This window comes from Hyla sarda, chromosome 1 (genome assembly GCF_029499605.1).
Source record: "Hyla sarda isolate aHylSar1 chromosome 1, aHylSar1.hap1, whole genome shotgun sequence".
NCBI classification, from domain to species: domain Eukaryota; kingdom Metazoa; phylum Chordata; class Amphibia; order Anura; family Hylidae; genus Hyla; species Hyla sarda.
In genome coordinates this window covers 385,506,767-385,529,538 of record NC_079189.1, presented here as the reverse complement: position 1 = coordinate 385,529,538, position 22,772 = coordinate 385,506,767, and the positions used below count along the sequence as shown (strand labels likewise).

The 22,772-nt window shown below is 41.2% G+C and overlaps 1 protein-coding gene across 3 annotated transcripts in view; it reads left to right on the top strand.

Annotated features, from left to right (window-relative positions):
• LOC130308055 (teratocarcinoma-derived growth factor-like) overlaps positions 1 to 19,962 on the top strand; it is a 37,275-nt gene extending 17,313 nt beyond the window's left edge. For all 3 annotated transcript variants that reach the window (XM_056552219.1, XM_056552215.1, XM_056552214.1), the window contains exons 2-6: positions 5,020 to 5,069; positions 13,258 to 13,410; positions 14,972 to 15,086; positions 15,180 to 15,280; positions 19,659 to 19,962. In XM_056552219.1, the coding sequence (XP_056408194.1) occupies positions 5,020 to 5,069; positions 13,258 to 13,410; positions 14,972 to 15,086; positions 15,180 to 15,280; positions 19,659 to 19,774 (535 nt within the window). In that variant the 3' untranslated portion in view covers positions 19,775 to 19,962. The remainder of the gene's footprint in view (positions 1 to 5,019; positions 5,070 to 13,257; positions 13,411 to 14,971; positions 15,087 to 15,179; positions 15,281 to 19,658) is intronic.
• The last annotated feature ends 2,810 nt before the right edge of the window (positions 19,963 to 22,772 follow it).

Genomic DNA, 22,772 nt, shown 5'->3' with positions numbered 1-22,772 from the left:
AAACTTGTGCAAAGGAAAATTTGCCCAGTGAACATAACGTGTGAACATAGCCTTTGGCTCTCGTTGATATCAATAGAAGAGTTAGTGCTGAAAAGGAGTCAGGTTACTTCTTTTCAGAATTACCTTAATGGGAGTGGGGATGTGGGCAGTCATTTTGCACTGTTTTGGTCACGGAAATCAGTGCACTTTCTGTAGCCAAAATAGCGCCGGTATAAACATACCATAATGATTGATTGATTAATAATCACAAAGAAATAATAATCAAAAGTTTTTGGTTTTTATTATATTTTAACCTTTTCCCCTATTTATTATGTAAAAATATATACACACTGAAAATTTGCATAATTTATTACTGACACGTCCGTAACAACCTCAATGATAAAAATGATCATCTTATGGCTACATCCACACAGTTGTGTATTTTTCCAAGGGGAAAAGTGTACCATGCAGTATATTTCAAGGGTAGCCTTGGATTTCTGACACATTTTTATTAGCTGTCACGGACACAGATTAGCGCCATTAATCAGTGACCTGTGCTTTTCTGAACAATACTCCTGTCACCAATTCCAGTGTATTTAAATTGCATGCACAAAAATGTATGTATCCCAATTTACAGTGTGATTTAGGGTGCCTTCTTCTCTTGACAATAATAGGACACGCATTGCAGCTTTTTTCAGCACTCATTTTCACTTGTGATGTGCGCCAAATACTAAATGTCAACCAAGCTAATTTATTCTGCACAGTGAATGCAGATAAATGGCAAAATTGCTGTTTTTTGCACATCAACCCTACAAAAAATACATTGTATATAAATTATAAAGGGGTACTCAAGTGGAATTTTTTTTTTTAAACCACTGGTGCAAGAAAGTTAAATAGATTTGTAAATTACTACTATTTAAAAATGTTCATTCTTCCAGTACTTATCAGCTACTGTATGCTCCACAGGAAGTTGTATTTCTTTCTGGAGTTCTTTTCAGTCTGTCTACACTGCTCTCTGCTGACACCTCTCAGGATCAGGTATTGTCCAGAGAAGGATAGGTTTACTATGGGGATTTGCTTGTACTCTGCGCAGTTCCTGACATGGACAAAGGTTTCAGCAGAGAGCACTGTGGTCTGACTAAAATAGAATTCAAAAACAAATTACAACTTCCTGTGGAGCCTACAGCAGAGAAGAACTAGAAGGATTAAAATGTTTAAATACAAGTAATTTACATATCTAAAAAACGTAGAAGAGTTAACGGGGAATCTGGGCACTGCTGTAGAAACCTGAATGATTAAGATCTATGACGCATGTAAGGGAATGTACGGGGTGGAGCGGAGGTGCAACTGTGGCTGTGACGGAGTCCAGATATGAATAAACAACGAAGAGAAATGAAGCCAGTGCACTCACCTGGTCAGCAGAACTTCTTTATTTCATTATGTAGCAGCGTACATGTGATGAGTGGTTCTGGAGACAATCCCCGTGTAGACCGTGCAGAGCAGTGTGGCAGGGACGTTCACCGAAGCACAACGGTGCCGTTTCCCACCGATGGGCGTTTCTTCAGGCGCACTCGGTGACCACATCCTGCTACAGGTACGTGACTTAAGTACAGGTGTGTTACCATGGAAACCCACATAAACAATATCATTAAACCAACATACATATCCTGTTAAAATCAACATTACCTGGTTTAGAGAAAGACATTCAATTCATTTCTGTCATTGAGGCCCATAGGACCAGCAGCATCTAATCTGCTGATCCATTTGGCCTCCTGACAGAGTAAATCTTTTTTTCTATCCCCACCCCTCGGGTGGATTTTTACGCACTCAATCCCTGCAAACTTAACGCATTTAGCGTTGTTCGCATGAACCTGTTCCATGTGTAATATATACCTAGTCGCTCCTATTTTGGTCTTTAAAGATCTAAAGTGTTCCTTAACACGGATATATAATTTTCTTTCTGTCTTTCCCACATAGAACAACCCACATGGGCAAATCATGACATAGACTACATATTTAGTTTGGCAAGTGATCAACTCTTTCCCCATTATGTCTTTATCACCTATGTTCATGTGGGGAACTGCCAGATTGTGATTACATAAACTGCAGTTGTGACATTTGAAATTACCTTTTGGTTGCAGTTTCTCTAGCCAATTTTCATCTCTTTTTTTTTTTTTTTTTTTTGAGTGGTTTCATCTTTTCTTTTAACAAAATTACCGAAAGTTCGATTCCGTCGATAAGTTATTAAGGGACCTTCTTTTACAAATTGGGCAAGTTGTTCATCCTGTTCCAACATGTACCAGTATTTGGAGATGGCATGTTTCATTACTGAATTAAGGGGGGTATTATCGAAGGAGAAACAAAATTTCTCTTTCTTTTTAATGTTATCACCTGTATGATACAATAAGTCATCTCATGATTTTGTTTGTAACTTATCGCCGGAATAGAACTAACGGTAATTTTGTTAAAAGGAAAGATGAAACCACTCAAAAAAAGAGATAAAAATTGGCTAGAAAAACTGCAACCAAGAGGTAATTTCAAATGTCACAACTGCAGTATATGTAATCACAATCTGACAGTTCCCCACATGAACATAGGTGGTAAAGACATAATGGGGAAAGAGTTGATCACTTGCCAAACTAAATATGTAGTCTATGTCATGATTTGCTCATGTGGGTTGTTCTATGTGGGAAAGACAGAAAATTATATATCCGTGTTAAGGAACACTTTAGATCTTTAAAGACAAAAATAGGAGCGACTAGGTTTATATTACACATGGAACAGGTCCATGCGAACAACGCTAAATGCGTTAAGTTTGCAGGGATTGTGTGCGTAAAAATCCACCCGAGGGGTGGGGATAGAAAAAAAGATTTACTCTGTCAGGAGGCCAAATGGATCAGCAGATTAGATGCTGCTGGTCCTATGGGCCTCAATGACAGAAATGAATTGAATGTCTTTCTCTAAGCCAGGTAATGTTGATTTTAACAGGATATGTATGTTGGTTTAATGATAGTTTATGTGGGTTTCCATGGTAACACACACCTGTACTTAAGTCACGTACCTGTAGCAGGATGGGGTCTACTAGTGCACCTGAAAAAAATGGCCATCGGCGTGAAACGGCACCGTTGTGCTTCGGTGAACGTCCCTGCCACACTGCTCTGCACGGTCTACACGGGGATTGTCTTCAGAACCACTTATCACATGTACGCTGCTACATAATGAAATAAAGAAGTTCTGCTGACCGGGTGAGTGCACTGGCTTCTTTTCTCTTTGTTGTTAATTTACATATCTATTTAATTTTCTGGCACCAGTTGAATAAAAATAAATAAAAACATTTCCAGTGGAGTACCCCTTTAAAATAATGCAAAAACACATAACCTGCAGATAACAAGCTCTCACATGGCTAGAAAAAATTGTTATGGCTGTCCAAACACTGTGCTGCAACGTAGCTGCATCCTTAGGCCTTATTCACACAGCGCAATTTTCCAGTGGAACATTTCAGCTCAAAAATTCAGTTGTAGCAGAGTTCCATTGTTTTTGATTCTGTTGCAGTGTGCACATGGCAAAAACATCTGACATGGAAATTCTAATTCTGGCACGCCAATTTTTTCAGCAGAATCCGCTTAGAAATGCATTGCGGTCTACGGAGATCGTGCATTTCCGAGTGATCCTAGCACTTTTGCATACAGAATGTCCAGACAGAAATTTGCGTCTCGATTTTGGACAAATTATGCAGTATAAACATAGATTTAAATGGGCACTGTCAGATCCAAACACTTTTATTTGTTGTTACTGATGGAAATTTAAGACCTTTTGTAATGTGGTTGTTTAAAAAATTTGAATATTTAATAAAGAAAACAGCTGCTGAAAATCCCACCACTAGGGGTCCCCATACCTACTGGGACACGAACCAGTACTGCAGCAGCACCAGGCTTGTCCTTGAGACAAGGACAAGAAATGACTCATAGACAAGGCTGCATGAGCAGACACATGAATCACCTCCCACCATCACAATTAGGGACAACCCCCCCCCCCCCCTCTTCCCCTGAGAGGATTTCTAACATTGTGAGCTAATGAGAAGAGGTATTTTTATAATAAATATGACATAGGCATAAAAATGACATGTATATGGTCAGCATTAGGTACTGAGTAACATGTTAATTCATTAAAAAAAAAAAAATTATTGGATCTGACAGGTACGCTTTATGGGGGATAATTTTCAAAAACTGTGCAGAGGAAGAGTGGTTCAGTGGTAAATCAGATTGCTGCTTTCATTTTTAGAGACCTGTGAAAAATGAAATAAGCAATCTGGTTGCCATGGGCAACTGCACCACTCTTCCTCTACACAGGTTTTGATATATCTTCACCTATGAGCCTAATAGGAGTCTCCAGGAACACATTTGTTTTTGGTTTTTCTTAATTTATTTTCAAGCTGCTTACTTCAAACTAACATCCGGCTGTGGCATTTGTGTAACAAAGAAACACCATGTGGCAAATATTTATATTCTGTTTTAGATTTTCTTTTTTTATGCTTCAAATGCTTTTATTTTTATTTTATTTTTTATTTTATTTATTTCTTTTTGACAGCTTGACCTCTTTTTAAAAAATGTATTGTTTAGGCATTGTACTGGTCTATTTTCTTTGTCTTCATTCGTGATGGAAACATATTGTGCATATGAATTAGGATACAACATTTTTGCTTACTTTTTTTTCCAACATAGGGCTGAACGAATGTTATATGAAAGATAAACTAAATGTATTATGCTTAAGCGCTGAGAATGATAAGCAGCCAATTCTAGTTGGAATAGTGACTCAGTCCAGTGAACTGAATAGATGGCAGTAAAAGTCTTTATTAGAAGGCCTAAACAGGTCACTTCAGGAGAGTTGGTTTACTTAGTAGGTAACATTAATTAAATTGCCGTAAGGCCACTTAGATGTGCGGCCTCTGGGACTTGAAATGCCAAATGAATGTATTCTAATGCTTACCTTTAACACTTCAACATGAGAGTTAATTAAATATGTTCTTTTTGTATTCTCCAGACTTTATTACCTGACTTTTCAGCTCCTTATTACCATTCACTTGGGAACTGGTGAGTGTCTACTGTGTACCAGAACGGATGTGCGAATTGACTTGAAATCTCATTGAAGAATTATGATGCTTGATAGAATTGAATACGCGTTGTACATTGTAAAGCTAGACAAAGCCTTTCTATTCTATATACTGTTGTTTATAATACACTTAAGTATTATCAATGTGTTTATTTGAACCAATTACACTTTATAGAGCCCAAGAAATCCATGTAGATTTGAGGATTCAGTATAGAAGTGTACATCTACAAAAAGCCCATTGCTGCAAATCTGCATATAGAAGTGGTATTTTTTTTATTTTATTTTTTTTTATCTCAATGGCTTGGAGGGAAAAATATAACCACAATGAAAACTTAAGGGTGAAAACCTTTTTTCTTTTAAATCAACTGGTGGCAGAAAGTTAAACATATTTGTTAATTACTTCTATTAAAAAATCTTAATCCTTCCAGTACTTATTAGCTGCTGAATGCTACAGAGGAAATTCCTTTCTTTTTGGAACACTAATGACATCACGAGCACAGTGCTCTGTGCTGACATCTCTGTCCATTTTAGCAACCGTGCATAGCAGATGTATGCTAAGGGCAGCATGGTGGCTCAGTGGTTAGCACTGCTGCCTTGCAGTGCTGGGGACTTGGGTTCAAATCCCACTAAGGACAACAATAAATAAAGCGTTATTATTATTATAATAACGTCAGTAGAGAGAACTGTGCTCGTGATGTCATCAGAGAGCATTCCAAAAAGAAAATAATTTCCTCTGTAGTATTCAGCAGCTAATAAGTACAGGAAGGATTAAGATTTTTTAATAGAAGTAATTTACAAATATGTTTAACTTTCTGCCACCAGTTGATTTAAAAGAAAAACAGTTTTCACCGGAGTACCCCTTTAAGTTTTCAGGTAAGTTCTGCAATGTAGTTTCTAGAAGGAAGGGAAGAAAAACGTATCCAACCTAGGCAGCTTCTCATCAATGTCATGGCCCTCAGGCTAGGTTTCCACTTTTTTTTTTTTTTTCTTGTGTACTCTTCTACCTGAAAAAAATTACCCCCCACACACACACACACACACACACGCACACACACGCACACACACGCACACACACAGAGAAATAATGAGTTTTTTGGCTTTTTTCCTTTTTTTTTTTTTCTTCAGCATTTTTTCCCACTGCATTTTTAGCATGCCATGTCATGTGATTTTATTCATCATGTGACTCAAGGTTTTCTATTGAAGAGATGGGAGGGGGAAATGCCATAAAAAAATGCCAATGATAAACCGCATAGCATTTTTAACAAGTGGAAACTTAGCCTCATGGTGTTCTTTGTATTGCCCCGGTGCCAATGCAATCGTGACCTCACATAAGAAGGGACAGCATCGTAGAGGGGTGATGCCCAGGATAGGTATTAGGTATAAGTTATTACTTCCTTCCCAAGAGAAGCCTAAGACATTAGGTGAATTGTGCAGATCTCTAAAGACTTTACATTATTAACAAATTGAAAAGACTATTGATGAGTGAACAGAAACTTGTTTTGTTGTAAGCCAACCCACACAATGGCATAAAAATTTACAAGAAAAAGGCACATGCCAATCGCATTGCTCTATTTGTGTGATTTTATTGATGTTTTTTTTTTTGTGTCAAATGGAGCTTAGTGCGCCAAAATGATGAATTGTCGCACACAAGTTTGTAATTTTGGCACAAATGCAGCCCTACAAAACGCGCAGACTCATGCCCCAGAATTCCAGGCAGAAGTTTCTGACTCTGTGGCAGTTAAATCTGACATTGGGACTTTGGCTGGTTTACAGAGTTAAGCACGCACAGCCAGGGCCTTTTTGCTGTTTTTAATTTGTGCATTAGGGGGGATATTCATCCAGATCTCTGCCTTGGATAAGTGTTACATTTTCCCCTAGCAACGAATCGAGTTGCTTCTTTTATTATTCAGGGTTCTTTTTCCACTTTCTGGTTGGACACTGTTTAAATGTTGTTCTACATTCTATTGTTGTAGCTATTTTCTGTAATGTTATTTTTGGTGTGGATTTGCGCCATAATAAAGGTATCTGTGCCAAAATTTGTGCCAAATCGAACGATTCCAAACCAATGCATGATTTCAACTGAAATCAGGACTAACACCATCATATCAGTGGCAATGTTCTAAACCATTTGGCACAACTGTTTGTCGCAAAAAGTAACATACAAAGAAAATAGCGACAAAACACAGTAAAAAAAACTGTGTAAAAGCCGTTATACATACCCCTCTTAGTTTTCATGGGTGTGGCCATAAACATTGTTAGGGGGGAGTTGAATGCAGGAAGTCTCCTGGGATTTTTTTCTGAAGAGAAAGTATACTGTAGAAGGGTTGTGTTTGCAACATTTTTGTGAATAAGTTGAGTATGTTGTGATGAAATTTTTTTCAACTGCGCTCTAAAAAGTTGGCCTTCTGTCCACCAGTGGAGGATTTGTTATGGCACATCCATAGCAAAAACTCCCTTTCTTTGACTCTTCATGGTTTCTGGCCCATGCAGGGAAGGTGTTAGGGCATAGCAAACTGGGCCATTGCTCAGAGCCCATGTCCTCCAGAGGGAACCCTGGGGCATTTGTCACTATCTGTCACTAGGAGTAACTAAGGTCCAACCCGGTGGCAAAATCTCATGGCGCTAACATTTGAGAGATACCAAGCAAGTGGAGCAGCACTTGGAAGTAAATGGAAGATGGGTGCATGCTGTGGTCAGGCTTTGATCAATGGCCCCTCTGTATGCAGTATGTGGATACACGACGGCGCTCCAGGATAGTGTTCAAAAAGTGGGGGCTTTTATTGAATCACCAAAAAATGTTACAGACGACGTTTCGGCCAACTCCACTTGGCCATCATCAAGCAACACAAATTACAAAGTGAGAGGTTTAAATATAGTACCGTTAGGGACATCACATCCTGTGGGTGTGTACTTCATTATCGTATATAAACAAACAGTGATATAAGGCTACAGCAGCAGTACTCAATATATCAAACAATCAACACGTTAGGAGACTCATCACTGTCAGCATAACTACAAGTGTCAAAGCACAATATACATATATATTATATAATATTACAACTTCGTGCAGCAATCCCATGTGTAATACCTCCAGATCGGGTCAGGATGCAGGTCCCCAGTGCTCCATAGGTATCTGTGGTGTGTCTCTGACATGACCAGTATTGCACATAAAACAGGAATAAAGAAAAAACAGACTAGAAACTTCGTTCTCGCCGGTATTCCGCGACTTCCGGTAACTACCGGAAGTAGAGCAGTATCTTCACGCAGGAGCGTAGGCGGTCTGTGCAGTTAAACGCCATATTAGGTAAGGGCAGTCCAGGCATATGGTGCCACGCCATGCTTGCGCATGCGCATCGGCTTAGCCGAAGAGGTACAGCGCCATATTGTGTAAGGGCAATACGTCTGTTGGTGCGCATCTATGTAGTGCATGCGCACTATCCTCCTGGAAGGTATATACTGCCATATTTGTCACTGGAACCCGGGCAATGTAGGTATATTAATATGTGTGACAGTACTTACTCCCAGTGGGCCAATTGTACCAAACCTGCTTGCTGTTCCCCAGGCATTGGGGATCGGAGCTAAGGTGTAACACTCCTAGTCATCTCATCCCTGGGAAAGGGAGTTGATAACTCAGGGCAGGCACAGGCCCCTGATATGGAGAGATGTGCTATCTGCACGTAATAATAAGTTTAAGCCCCAGGGTTCAAAGGTGCCAAGAGAGCCCTATTAATGGCAGAGATAAAAATAATGTAATAAATAGTTGTATTAAAGAATACAAATAAAGGAAAAATAATAATAAAAGTAAATATAAATAAAATAAAAGTAATGATCAATCTCCCCCAATATGTCTTCTTGTATTTCCACTGGTGGAGGATCATCTTGCCTTCCTGACCCGATTCTGGAAGAAAAACAAACAAATTGCATAAGTGATATGTAAACAAAAATAGGTTCCAAAAAACAACTCCTATACAGAACGTGCAAAGTTACTAGCTACGCATGTCAGGCATTGCAAATATCGTGGGTTACCCTGAAGTCTACATTGAGACCTCCTGGTCTAAGAGATTGCAGTTTGAAGATCCAGTTGAGTTCCTTCCTTTTTAGGATGCTGACTCTGTCTCCCCCTCTTTTTAGTGGGGGGACATAGTCCACAAGCATACATTTGAGGTCCCTATCACAGTGACCGGCCTCAAATAAATGTTTGGGCACCGGGAAGTCCTGTCTGTTTTCTTATGGCGTAACGGTGGTTGTTTATATGAGTTTTAAAATCGCAGATTGTCGCGCCTGCATAAATTATCTCCCAAATGTATCTCCCAAAATTGCTTGTACAGGTCCGGTAAAACTGTAATTTATATTCCACCCCTGTACCTAGATGGCTGAAATATTTGCCCTTTACCATGTATTTACAATTTACACACACTCTACAGGGATAGGAGCCAGTATTAGTGACAGAGAGAAATTGCTGTGTGTTTCTTTTGGTGGACACATCAGCTTTCACAAGCTGATCTTTTAGGTTCCTGGGCCGTATATATGCCGGAAGTGGGGGATTTTGGAACTCGTGTACTTGGGGATTTTCCTTCCCTAGGATTCCCCAATACTTCCTCAGAATTGTGGCTACTTTCTGTGAGGATCCTGAGTATGTGGAGACAAATGCCACCCTTTGTTGTGAGTTCCTCCTTTCTTTAATGGGGTATAACACGTCCTGGCTATTAGTGGCCATGTCTTGAGTTTTACATTTAGCAATTAGTTTAGTAGAGTATCCCCTTTGGATACAATTTTTGGACATTCTGTCTAGGGCTGGTTCCACATTCTTTGCAGTACTGATGATTCTCCTAACACTCAACATCTGGCTTGCTGGAAAGGATCGCAGAGTGGGTTTAGAGTGACCACTATTGTAATGCAACATGGAGTTGCAATCGGTAGCTTTTGTATACAAATTTGTGGCAAGACAGTTCCCATCAATCTCCACCAGTGTGTCCATGAATTGTACATGCTGGTTGGATGATGTTAAAGTAAAGGAAATATTGGGGTTCATGGTGTTCAGATAGAGGTGGAAATACCGTAGCTGGTCTTGAGTGCCAGACCATGCAAAAAAGATGTTGTCAATATATCTCCACCACCCCAGCACATGGCTGAAGTGGTGGGAAACATCAGGTTTTCCTCAAGACCAACTACAATAAAATATTTGCATTAGTCAGCGTCACGTTGGTGCCCATAGCGATGCCGACATTTTGTATGTAAGATTGATCATTCAAGGAAAAGTAGTTCTTAGACGAAACCAATGTGAGCAAATCAATCAAAAAAAATCCACTTGTGTAGGTTTAAATTTACCTTTTATGGTCTCACAGGTAGCCTGTATACTTTCCACATGAAGTATGTATGTATACAGGCTTGTGATATCTAGGGATGCCACAATGGTACCCTCAGGTATAAACATTTTTTTTCAATGTTATTGTGATAGCCCTTGGGGGGTGTATGGTAGTTGGGGTGTTGTTTAGGTAAATGAGGGGTTAATGTTAACCCTATAGTTCGTGATGCCAGGCTGAGGGGCTAGTATGCTGAGGTAATTCTCCGGCCTATCGCCGCCCTTCCCAGTAACGATAGGTGCATATACAAAATGACTGAAGGTCCACAAGGTACTTGAACTTGAACAAACTTTACTGAAAGGCTTGCAGTACATCCAATGCACAATAACAGTCTCAGGAATACAGTCTCTATATAGTGCAATGACTGACAGTTGTTGCGGACCTCGACTTTTAGATACAGTCTCTGAATTTAGGGTAATAATTGCAGATCCGTCCGGATTTAGGGGATATATAAGGTCCAGTTATCATGTAGAGTGCTTAGGGATTGATACACTCTCAATTTAGAATCGATCAGCCGTTGCCGCAAGGCTCGGGCCTAACTCACTGCGGGACATGGCTGTACAGGTCCTTCCTCGTCAGGAGCGCAGGAGCAAAGAGAGCAATGGCCGCCGATCCCTTATATGGGCAGGGGCAGGGGCAGGGCCGTTTTGGATTGGTCCAAGTAACTGTCACTCACCGTTACAAGGAGTGATGGGTAGAATACCTCATAGGGACCTCCAAAGGTCCTAAAGCAAAAACCATAGAGTTTTCCTGATCACGTGACCCGCAGGCCCTGCTACGCTGTATACAGGTAATTAACTATTCATAGACATTTATACAATCATATTTACATGCATCCTAAATAAACCATTAGCTCAATAACTATCTAGATGAGAGGTGACCAGGGGTGAAGAACAGCGAATATATGACGAATATTCGTCCATATATTCGCGAATTCGAATATGGCCGATGCCGCTCAACACTACTTACAATCTGTCAAGGGCCTAGACACTGTAAAAGTCCAGGCAAAAGTAATCACCGGCTGGTGTTTTAGACAAATACTGTTTTAAGCGCAGTGAAGCGTATTGTACTACTCTCATACGCATTTAATATGTCAGGCAGAGAAGTGCCATGACAAGCACAGAGGACTGGCAGAGGCCTAAATTCATCAGGCAAAGGTCGCAGCAGACTAGGAGTGAGTGGCAGCAGGAATCACAGCGAGCAGCCTGAGCTCCCAGTATCAGCTAGTGTCGTTTCTCAACTAGCAACCCATCTGCTGTCATCGATTGGTTAACACGGTCATCCACTTCATCACAAGTGACATCTGATACCCCAGTCAAAAGTCAGTGAGTCCCTCAGACACAACCCTTAGTTGGCATGGACCGGGAGCAGTCCCTGTCCTCTCAATGCTTCTGTCCTATGCTGTTCTCTCCCCTAAAGAAGTATGTTATGCTGTGGGTTCCGCTCCACTATTCAGTGAGGACAATCTATAAAGGACAGTCAGCAGCTACTGCACAGCCAAGAAGTGGAGGAGACATCTGCCGCTTCCTCCGCTAGGCAGGCAAGTAGTGATGAGAAGAGTGACGTGGGAGGCGGTGTTGCCAGCGTTCAGGGTCCTGAAGCAGACACTGTTGAGGAACCTGAGGAGGACATCATTGAAGTGCAGACACAACTCGATGATAATGAAGCTGATCGCAATTGGGAGCCGGGTGCAGAAGGGGCTTCATCAGGAGAAGAGGGTAGCAGGTTGCCCGTGAGCCATCAGCTGAGCAAGAAAGGTGGTAGCATGGTTGGTAGTCAGCGTGGTGGCAGAAGTGGAAATTCTGGAGCCAAACGTGCCCGGGGGAGACCACCTGGTTCGCAGCAGCCTACCATCCAGGGGTTCCTGGAGACTACAGCAGTAGCAGTCAATTAGTGCGGACTATTGGTGGGAAAATCAGTTACTCGGTGGTGTGGCAGTTTTTAATCAAGCATCCGCAAGATGTGTCGGCAGAAGGTGAAGCGTGGCCAGGGTCCCAATGTTGGCACCACGGCCCTGCGTCAACATATGTTGCGCCACATAAAGCGGCCTGGGAGAACCGTGGCTCCGATGTAGTGGTCCAGCCTGCTGCATCACCCAGTGGCACGCCGCTCCCTTTTTCAGCCAGCCAAGGCTCCACCACCTCAGCCAAAGGGAGCTGTGTGTCATACCCTCCTTCTGTCGCTCCAGATGCCCCTGCTCCTCCTACTTTTAGTCAGTCATTCCGCCAACAATCCATCGGCGAAGCCATGTCCAAGAGACAACAGTATGCGCCCACTCATTCAACGGTGCAGAAGCTTAATGTGCTCCTGTGCATGTTGCTGGTGCTGCAGTCCCTCCCTTTTCAAGTGGTGGACTCTGCACCTTTCAGAAAACTGATGGCTTGTGCCGAGCCGAGGTGGAGAGTGCCAAGCCGTAATTTCTTTGCGAAGAAGGCAGTACCAGTGACTATATAATAGCGATGTCTGTAATCTGCCTGTCATACTGAATAACAGTATTATTTCACTGAAACAGCACACTCCATATGCCATTTTTAATAGTGATTTGCCGCAAATAAATTCGGACCAAAACAAATTTTTGGGGAAAATTCGCTCATCTCTAATAGAGAGTGTAAAATTATAAGCAAAAAGATGGAAATATCATTGCTTTGCATAATATTTTGTCTTCTAGACATGATTTGACACGTTATCTGTATCAATCACGTTGTTACTTCTCTGACAGGGATTTATTGTTGTGCTTTCTATATTGTTACTGCCTTTAAAAAACCCACATTTAATAACTTTTTATTTTATTTTTTCATTCCCCTAGTACCAGCATTTCAGAATGGAACAATGCAGTCTGCTAGGCCTACATTATCATTAGAAACCAATTTAGAGAAGCCTGTGAGAAACATTAACCACACTGGGATTCGAAAGCACAAAAGCACCGGAGAAAAGATTCCATTTATTGGGCTTGCAAAAAGTAAGTCACGTTGTATCACTGTATGCCATTTGTATTTTATTGTTATGCTTCTAAAAACAATTGTGTGAAACATGGCTCCATACTGTGATAACTCGTACCCCACAGGTGAAATCTTCCAGGTGAGGGTACTTTATTATTACGTGCTGTGCCAAGTCTCTTACCATAAACACACTTTGATCTAAAATCTCACTCATTAAAGGGGTTATCTAGGTTTTAACACTTTTTCACCATCATGCATGTGATGTCAAGTTATGTCTTAAGTACATTTACTTGTCTTACATGTGTGGGGTGGATGGACCCCTTTTTTATTATTCAAAAATTATTTTATTTTTGTGACTTTTATGGCACCACAGGTTCAGCATTCCTCCGGTCTGTGTATGACTGTTGTCTAGAGCCATTCCTAGGATCCTGTTCAGCCAGAGATAACAGCTGATCACAGGGGGCTTGGCTTCTTCTTGTCTTCCCTGACAAGCAAGCCCTCTGACGTGTGCGGTCCAGCTGTTTGTGCCGCAGCTCCAATGTTCAATGCATCCCCGGCTTTCTGCAGACTGATGAGATCACGTGACAGCGGGGAATGCAGTGAACATCAGACCGTCGGCACGTACAGCTGGACCTCACATGTCATCAAGGGTTGGGCTTCTCGGGGAAAACAAGAAGCCAAGCCCCCTGTGATCAGCTGTTGTCTTTGGTCGAACAGTATACTGGGAAAGGCTCGAGACAACAGTCATATACAGACCGGAGGAATGCTGAGGTGGGGTGACCATGAAATCACCTCTATCCCACACTTGTAATGGAAGTAGCTTGCCATCACAGGCACAATAATGACAAGTTGTTAAAACCTGGATAACACCTTTTAAAACTATTTGAAAATAATATTAGGTCAAGAGGGTCATCTATTGCAATGCCTGAGAGTTATGTTCAGCTTGCCTCGACTGTTTAGGATACAACAAAGTTAGTTTTTTTTTTTTTTTTATTATATCTTTAGGGGATTATCCAGGATTTTAAACTGATAGACCATCAATACAAGATGTGCAGGGGATAGACTCTTGTTGCCCCCTCTAATCAGCTATTTCAAGGGGCTGCTGCAGCCTCACTATGTTTACTCATATCTGCAGCCACCCTACTATTAGTAGCAGTGTGGAAAGTACTGCAACGTTGTCCTAACACACCTTGAAATATCTGATCAGCGAGGGTGCTAGGAGTTGTCGATCTCATATTAATGGCTTGATGGCCTATTCACAGGATCAAATTGTAAAGCCTTGGTAACCCTATTAGTAATGTATGGTATAAACTGTGAGGTTTAATAAGCAATCACAACATATTGGATAAGTTATCAAATTCTGGCATACCCCTTGAATCCTCTAGATATTAGTATTTAATCTGGTAAAAAGTTCCCAAAATAAATTAGAAATTGTATAAATGACTCAAGAAGCTGATGAGATTTCCTATATAATTACCTCCTTGGGCACCAGAAGATGACATTTAAGGCTTTCTTATTGTTGGCCCACCAACATGCACATTTGTCAGGGATATTTGCATAATCTACATAATTTATTTTCAGCCAGTACACTGGACAAGCACTGCTGTAAGAACGGAGGGACCTGCATGCTAGGCAGCTTCTGTGCTTGCCCTAAGCATTTCACTGGAAGACATTGTGAGTTTGATTTTCGAAACAGGTACGTGTTATGCAAGCAAAACCTACACAATGCATTATTTTTATCTTTCTGAAGACTGAATTGATCTTTGTCTGCTCTATTTCTTTCATGAAGGCATTGTGGTTCTGTAGCTCATGGTCACTGGCTGCCCAGAAAGTGTGCTTTATGCAGATGCGTTTACGGAGTTATGTACTGCTTTCCATCTGGGGACTGTGGTAAGTCTAACTATAGAAGCTTACAGTTCTAATCAATGGAAAATGATTGGCTCTCCGGGTTGTAATAGATTCAGTGTAACAAAAGCATTCTTTACAGTGCGGCCATTTATATACACATAAAAATAACAAAGTGTACAAATCAGTGCACGTTTCTTGGGAAGCTGTAGCAATAAGCTGTTAGAATTAAATTGTGCCTCCGGCAATCTCTTCTGCTTAACACAAAATGATTGCCTTCTGTTTTGCCATTTTCGAAAATCCAAGCAATCCAAAGTGTGTTCAGAGGGAGCATGTCAGCCTTTGATAAGCAACACAAACAGGCAAAACATACATGCATGGTTTACAAGAGCAGCCAACAAAAAGTAAATGTATCTCCTCTCACGCTCCGTATTAATGCAATGAATCTGTAAATGACCTGATTACCATATAGACACAGACGTGCACCGATATGTAGATTAACATGTAACTTATTAATGGGGAAAAAAAATATTATAAGAAAGGGCAGCAATTTTGTCTTTGACATGTCCTCTAAAACGTTAATTGCCCCCTTATTTCTGTGTGTATGTTAGTTTTTAATTGCCAATTTACAGATACAGATTTTACATACATTTTTGTACTGATATGTAGGGCTGGGTGGTATACTGGTTGATACTGAATACCGAAATTTTTTCCCCTGCATGATATGATTTTTTCCCATACCACAATGCCGGTCGGGCCCCACCCCCCTCGAATGAATGAATTATCACCTGCAGATGAGTTGCGGCGGCACTTTAAATGATTAAGTTGTGGGCCACCGACGCTTTAAATGAATGACTTGCGGCCAAGGCCCTTTAAATGAATGACTTGCGGGCCGCCGACAAGCTGTCACCTCCCCGTGCAAGCGCTAAAAGCCTGGCTTTTAGCGCTTGCAGGGGGAGGTGACAGCTTCCGGCTCGCAAATGAAAGGAAAACTTTTATTCTATGTGTATATCTTGCTGTAACTGGCACGGGCGAGGCTTCTGCAGCTAACTGAAACTGATGTCAGCGCCGCTTATGAATATTCATCCCCCCCTCCCTCCAGTTAGGAGTGACGAAGAGAGGGAGAGCTGGAGGGAGAGGGGATGAATATTCATAAGTGGCGCTGACATCAGTGCCAGTAAGCTACAGAAGCCCCGCCCGTGCCAGTTACAGAAAGATATACACAGAGAATAAAACCACAATTGCGGGCGAACGGCCGGGCGGATCCAGGTAAGGTAGGGCTCATTGGAATCAGCGTCTCCCGCAATAACCATCAGGATAGTGCAGGAAAAAATATCTGACAGTTTTCCTTTTAATAGTTTCCATTCCATTTCATTAATTTAAAGCGTCGCGGCTCGCATTTCATTAATTTAAAGCGTCGCGGCTCGCATTTCATTAATTTAAAGCGTTGCGGCACGCATTTCATTAATTTAAAGTGCCGTGGCCTGCATTTCATTCATTTAAAGCACCGTGGCCTGGAGGAGAGGGGGGGGGGGGTTTAGAGAAATATAGCAGCGCCTGGGGTTCATATATGATTAGTTTCTTGGGGGGGGGGGGATACCTTTAAATACCGTGGAACCACCATAACTTGCAAAAATACCATGATATGCATTTTTGGTCATACCGCCCAGCCCTACTGATATGGAGTTACACCCTGTGTTCTAGTCCAGAGCTGCATTTACAGCTTCAGAACTTTGAGCTGAGCAAATTTAGAAGGCTATAAAATTAGTACAAGATAAGTAGTTTACTAGGAGGGGGGGTTACATGCCCGCCTGACGGCTCCTGTCTGCCCCATCATCTTTGATTGATAGATCTGGGGAACCACCAGGGACTGAGAAACCACCAGGGACCACCTGATGACACGTGGTTCAGGACACATGATAACAGGTTCCCTTTCATCTTAAAATACATGGGTGTAAGATTCCCCAAATTTATTAATATGTGCAGGCAATTTGATAAATTCAGGACATCTTTGACTGTCAGTGTGCCAAAAATACTAGTAGCCTAAGTGGACTTTTGCTTTAATTAATGACCGTTTCCTGGCATGAATAAGAAAAATTCAGCTGATCACGTGCCACTATGCGCAAATTCACTGTGTTTTTTTCTTTAATAAAGACCCTAAAATGTCAGCTTAGTCTGGCATGTTTTTGTATGGGCAATGCCATCAGACTTTAACTGACCATGTTGTGGCTAGCTTTAAATAGTACCTCCCATTAACTTGATAAATTTTATAATCTTCCCAGTTCACTGCCCCATCATGATAAACCACCCCCTGCCTTATTATTATTATTATTATTATTATTATTTTTTTAGTTTACTACCTTGATATTGCTCTGTAGTTTCTGCTCAGCCTCACGTTCAGGTTCACAGACTGGGAAGGGGTGTTACCCAGCAGGCGTGACATCATCTGAAGCCATACAGGGGAGAACGTCCTCCCTTACTCTGCAACCAACAGCAAACAGCAGTTAAGTGAGAGAGGAGCTATGATTGGATAAGGCTGGACACACCCCCTCAGCACTACAGACTGCATTTTCTGTGTTTGGACTTCTACCAGGCCAGCAGGAGTCCAAAGTCTGTGCAAAAGATGAAGGGAAATATGCTCTGGACATGTAGGGAGACACCTAGTGGCGGCTTTATTAAACACGAAACATAGAAAACTTCATTTTTTTTAAACAAAGTATATTAGAAAGATTTTCCGATAGCAAATATTATTTTAATGAGAGTGCCCAAGTTGTGTGATGCCCTGTTCTGTAATTTCTATCGGAAAGATTGATGTATTATCTAGTGCCCATTACATGGATACCATGAAAAAATGAATATACAATTTAGCGCCCAAATAGTATTTCTGTAAACAACCCAACAGTTGTCTAAACAGCACCATGTAAAACTGGTATGTTCTTTTGTAGCCAGTCTGGCTCCAGGGGCGTCTGGTACTAATTCTCTGTGGCACCTTTCTGCCATGTGATCATAGCCTAACTAGCCTCATTGTAAGCCACATTATTGTTTCCATCAAATTTACTGGGATCTTGTGATGGAGGCTGCTGAAAGAGGTACAGTTGTAAATTAGAGCCTATATTAATGAAAGGTTAAAAGGTTATCTAGGATTAGAAATACAGTAAAAAAAAACACATTTGTTCTCATGTTGTATGTGGTATTGCAGCTCAGTACCATTGAAGCGAATGGAGTCAAGTTGTAATACCACACACAATCTGATAACAGGGGTGGTGCTATTTTCAGAAGAAATTACAATTTTTTTTTTGTTTTTCTATTGCTAACTCTGCCACCCCTGTCCGGGGGTGAAGAAACAATGGACGCTGGATGCTACACATGCACGTTGTTATCAGTCATGGCATCAGTTGCTTCGAGTTTCAGGCTGAGTTCACCTATGCTGGATGCCGGACATTTGTCAACCCAGACTTACTAAGTAGACTTTCCATTCAGGAATCTAGCAGAGCTTGGACTTTTATAGCTGTGATCAATAGTTACTACTTGTGCCAAATAGTGAGTTAGGGAAAATTGTGAAAGAACTGTTACTTTCTTACCAGTGAAGGACATCTCAAGGGCATTTATATTTGTGTCTATATTTGTGTGTCTTAGTGGACATGGTTAATAGAATTACAATTGCTGTATGTATAGAACAGTGTTTCTTAACCAAAGGCTGGTTGAGCATGCTAGAAGTTGTAGTTTGCCAACAGCTGGAGGCACCCTGGTTGGGAAACACTGTTATAGAAAGTGGGTAGAAAGAGTAAGCTCAACAAACTGTAATAATACGGTAAAATTGGACAACCTCTGACAGGCTCATCCTACTCCTGAATTTTGCAAGCAATAAAATGTCAGACAGCAATGAGTTGTCTGGAATTCCATTTGTCACCTAGCGGATCAGGTTAAGATGGACAGATAAACTAGATTATGTGAGAAAATAGGAGCATATGGAGGCAATTACTGCTGTCATGCATTTTATGCCCTCTTCATAGCAGGAAAATGACAAGGCACTTGTTGTCTTATCAAAAGTCCTTTATGACTACAAAGGGAGCTGGAGAAACCCGCAGCAGACATTTAACACCTTTTTACCTCCCATAAAGGGCCCAAGTCTCCTGCAAATGTCTTGGAAAAAAATCCAAACTCTTTGTTTACATTGCAGGAAGGATTTATTCTCTATTTGCAATTGCTCATTGTTGGCTGCATTGTGGCACATTACCGATCACACATCTCATTATTCTCTACCTAGGATTTCTGGCCTATGCAAATAGCCCCTGCCCTGTGTTTCTCCATATGATGTCTTTATTCCTGCCATTCCTACTTTCCCTAGAGACTTCCATGTAATTGAATGGGCTGAGACTGGACCGAGAATAAGATGATTTTTCTTTTTTGTTTTCCTACACAGATGCAAATGAATATACAGAAGATATCCGAATAGTGCAGTCCAAGGGACCCGCACAGTCTTCCTGTCCTATTGTGAGGCTTCTGCTTTTTACCATTAGTATAATACTTATACTGTAACTCTAATACAATTACATTATGTCTGTAGATGTTACTTTAGTCATTTTTAACTTATTGCAGCACTTTTACTAAAAGGCAATATTTTATTTTCATATGTATAGAAAATTTTAAGTCGCAAACATTTTAAAACCTCTTGGTTAATACTGTATTTCTGTATCGTGATATGCTTTGTGGAAAGTTCTCACACAGGTTCAGAATAAAGTTATTATTTTTATTCTCAGTCTGCTTGATTTCTCTAGTATACATGTGAATCCAACTTGACACCTCCTATTATACAACATCGTCATATGTACTTGGTGTCTATCGTGATCACAAATAGCATTATGTGGGTAACTCCACCATAGAATTATACACACCAAAAGGAAACAGAGTTCATAACAAGCCACTTCTTGAGTAAAAATTACATTGCTTTATTAAATTACTTTAAAATGACAACACATCATAAACTGGACAAGTGTAATACAAAGTTAGAATCCGGACGCTGCAGATGAAATATATATTTAGCAAAATACAACACTCAAATTTTATATATATTTATACATGCCATATTTTTCGCCGTATAAGACGCACATTTTCTTCCTCAAAACTGGGGGGGGGGAAAGTTGGTGCATCTTATACGGCGAATACACGCCTATCGCGGCGGTCCCTGCGGCCATCAACGGCCGGGACCCGCGGCTAATACAGGACATCACCGATCACGGTGATGCCCTGTATTAACCCTTCAGATGCGGTGATCAAAGCTGACCGCCGCGTCTGAAGGGAAAGTGACACTAACCCGGCTGCTCAGTCGGGCTGTTCGGGACCGTCGCGGTGAAATCGCGGCGGTCCCAAACAGCTTACAGGACCTTACCGGCCTCCTCTGTCTGCTCCGTGCCGGGATCCCCTGCTTGGCCGGCGCTCTCCTCCGACGTCATCACACATGCCGTCCCCTCATCCAATAGGAGCGGCGTGTGCGTAGCGGCGTGATGACGGCGACGGAGAGCGTGGATCCCGGGGAAGAAAACGTCCGGAGAGTCGGGGACACCATTGGAACGCGGCAACAGCGATGGAGCGACATCCAGGGCAGCGGGGACACGTGAGTTTTACCTCCTATCCAGTGGTCTTCAACCTGCGGACCTCCAGATGTTGCAAAACTACCACTCCCAGCATGCCCGGACAGCCAACGGCTGTCCGGACATGCTGGGAGTTGTAGTTTTTGAAACATCTGGAGGTCCGCAGGTTGAAGACCACTGTTGGGTTCAGAATCTTTATTTTTTTAGATTTTGCACCTATAAATTGGGTGCGTCTTATACGCCGGTGCGTCCAATAGGGCGAAAAATATGGTATACTGTGTATATGTGTGTGTGTGTGTGTGTATATATATATATATATATATATATATATATATATATATATAATCTCAAAATACAACACTCAAATGCTCAATGGCCAAAACCATATATATGGGTCCAATTCTTATGGTTTATTTATGGCTATGATCTGGAATTATATGGATCATATGGAGCTGTGTCAAGACTGATCTATCTCCCATGCAATGCAAAACTAAACCAGGCTCCTACTCTGCCGTATGTACAAACATTATTTATCATAGTGACCAGGGTAATAGGCCTTTAAAGTGCAGATACAAGGTTAGATAATAAGGTGTCTCAGTGCTTGCCCATTCTGACCAAGTTCCTCTGCACCCCTATGCCGTTTTGTGTTGCCACTTAATTTATAATAATATATGCACCCATAATGCATTATTTATATTGCACATAATTAAATAATTACTATAATTACAATATGCATAGTAAATCATAGTGTTAAATATATTATCCAAAGGAAATTTTTTTTTTTTTCTATGTAGTGATTGTTAGCTTATGGGTTTTAAAGGGAGACCAAAATGTCACCAGGGGAGCATGGCTATGCTGAAGTGGGTGGGTGAAAAGCAGGGTGGGAGAGATTTACTGAAGTAATGCTATCCACCTGCCCACTTCAGCATAGCTATGCCCCTTGGAAACCATGTGACTAATGACACATTGTCTCTGCCACATGGAGTGCTGAGAAAGGTCCGAGGCAGCAGTAAATTTAAAAGACTTGCACTACAGCACTTCTGGGTGTGGGTCTCATGCATGAAAACAAGACAAAGAGGTGCACAGAAGTAAGAGAAGCATATTAGACTGTATTATAACTTGACATCATGGGCTCCAAGGCTGAAGGAAAAAAAACTGGAATCCCCCTTTAACTCATTAATGGACAAATAAGTTTTTATATATATATATATATATATATATATATATATATATATATATATATATATATATACATACGTTTTTAGGATTTTCATTTTTAATAAAAAAAAAATAAATAAATTTGATCTGAAAAAAAAAATGCACCAGGGTGTTCTATGAGAAGAAGGCAAGCTAGCGAATACAATAAGATCCTATGGGAATTGGTCTACTGGGAACTCCCCGTAACTAGCATTCAAATGGATATTATTTTAACACCCTGTCATCCTAGCACCTACGAGTATGTCCTGGGGCTGGTAAGGGTATATGAACCGGAATTCTGTTCAATACCTGGCAGACCAAGACTGCCATCCATAGCCAGGGGCTGCTGCTTCTTGGCCTTTTTGGCTAAGATCAAGTATCTGTTCTTATTAGGCAGTCCACTGGTAGGAATGGATGGCTACATGGAGGAGCAGGTGTACTGGGGCAATTTGGGGCTGGTTACCACCCAGCTCAATGGCTGCCCTCATGTGACCTGTTTCCTTCAGGTCTCGCCATGAGGCTGAGCGGGTCTAGAGCAGAGGTACTTTAGTGCCTCTGGATGGCGGGGGAGGGGGGATGTCGGAAGTTTGGTGGTGTTGGCCTTGGTGGTGTAAGGGCTACTGATCTGCTCCTATTGATAGAGCACAGATTGCATAGATCAGTGCTGTACAAATGTACAGCAGTGATCTCTTTGAGCAATCAAACAATTGCTAATGAAGAATAAAAAAAAAAATCCAATAAAGCTTTTA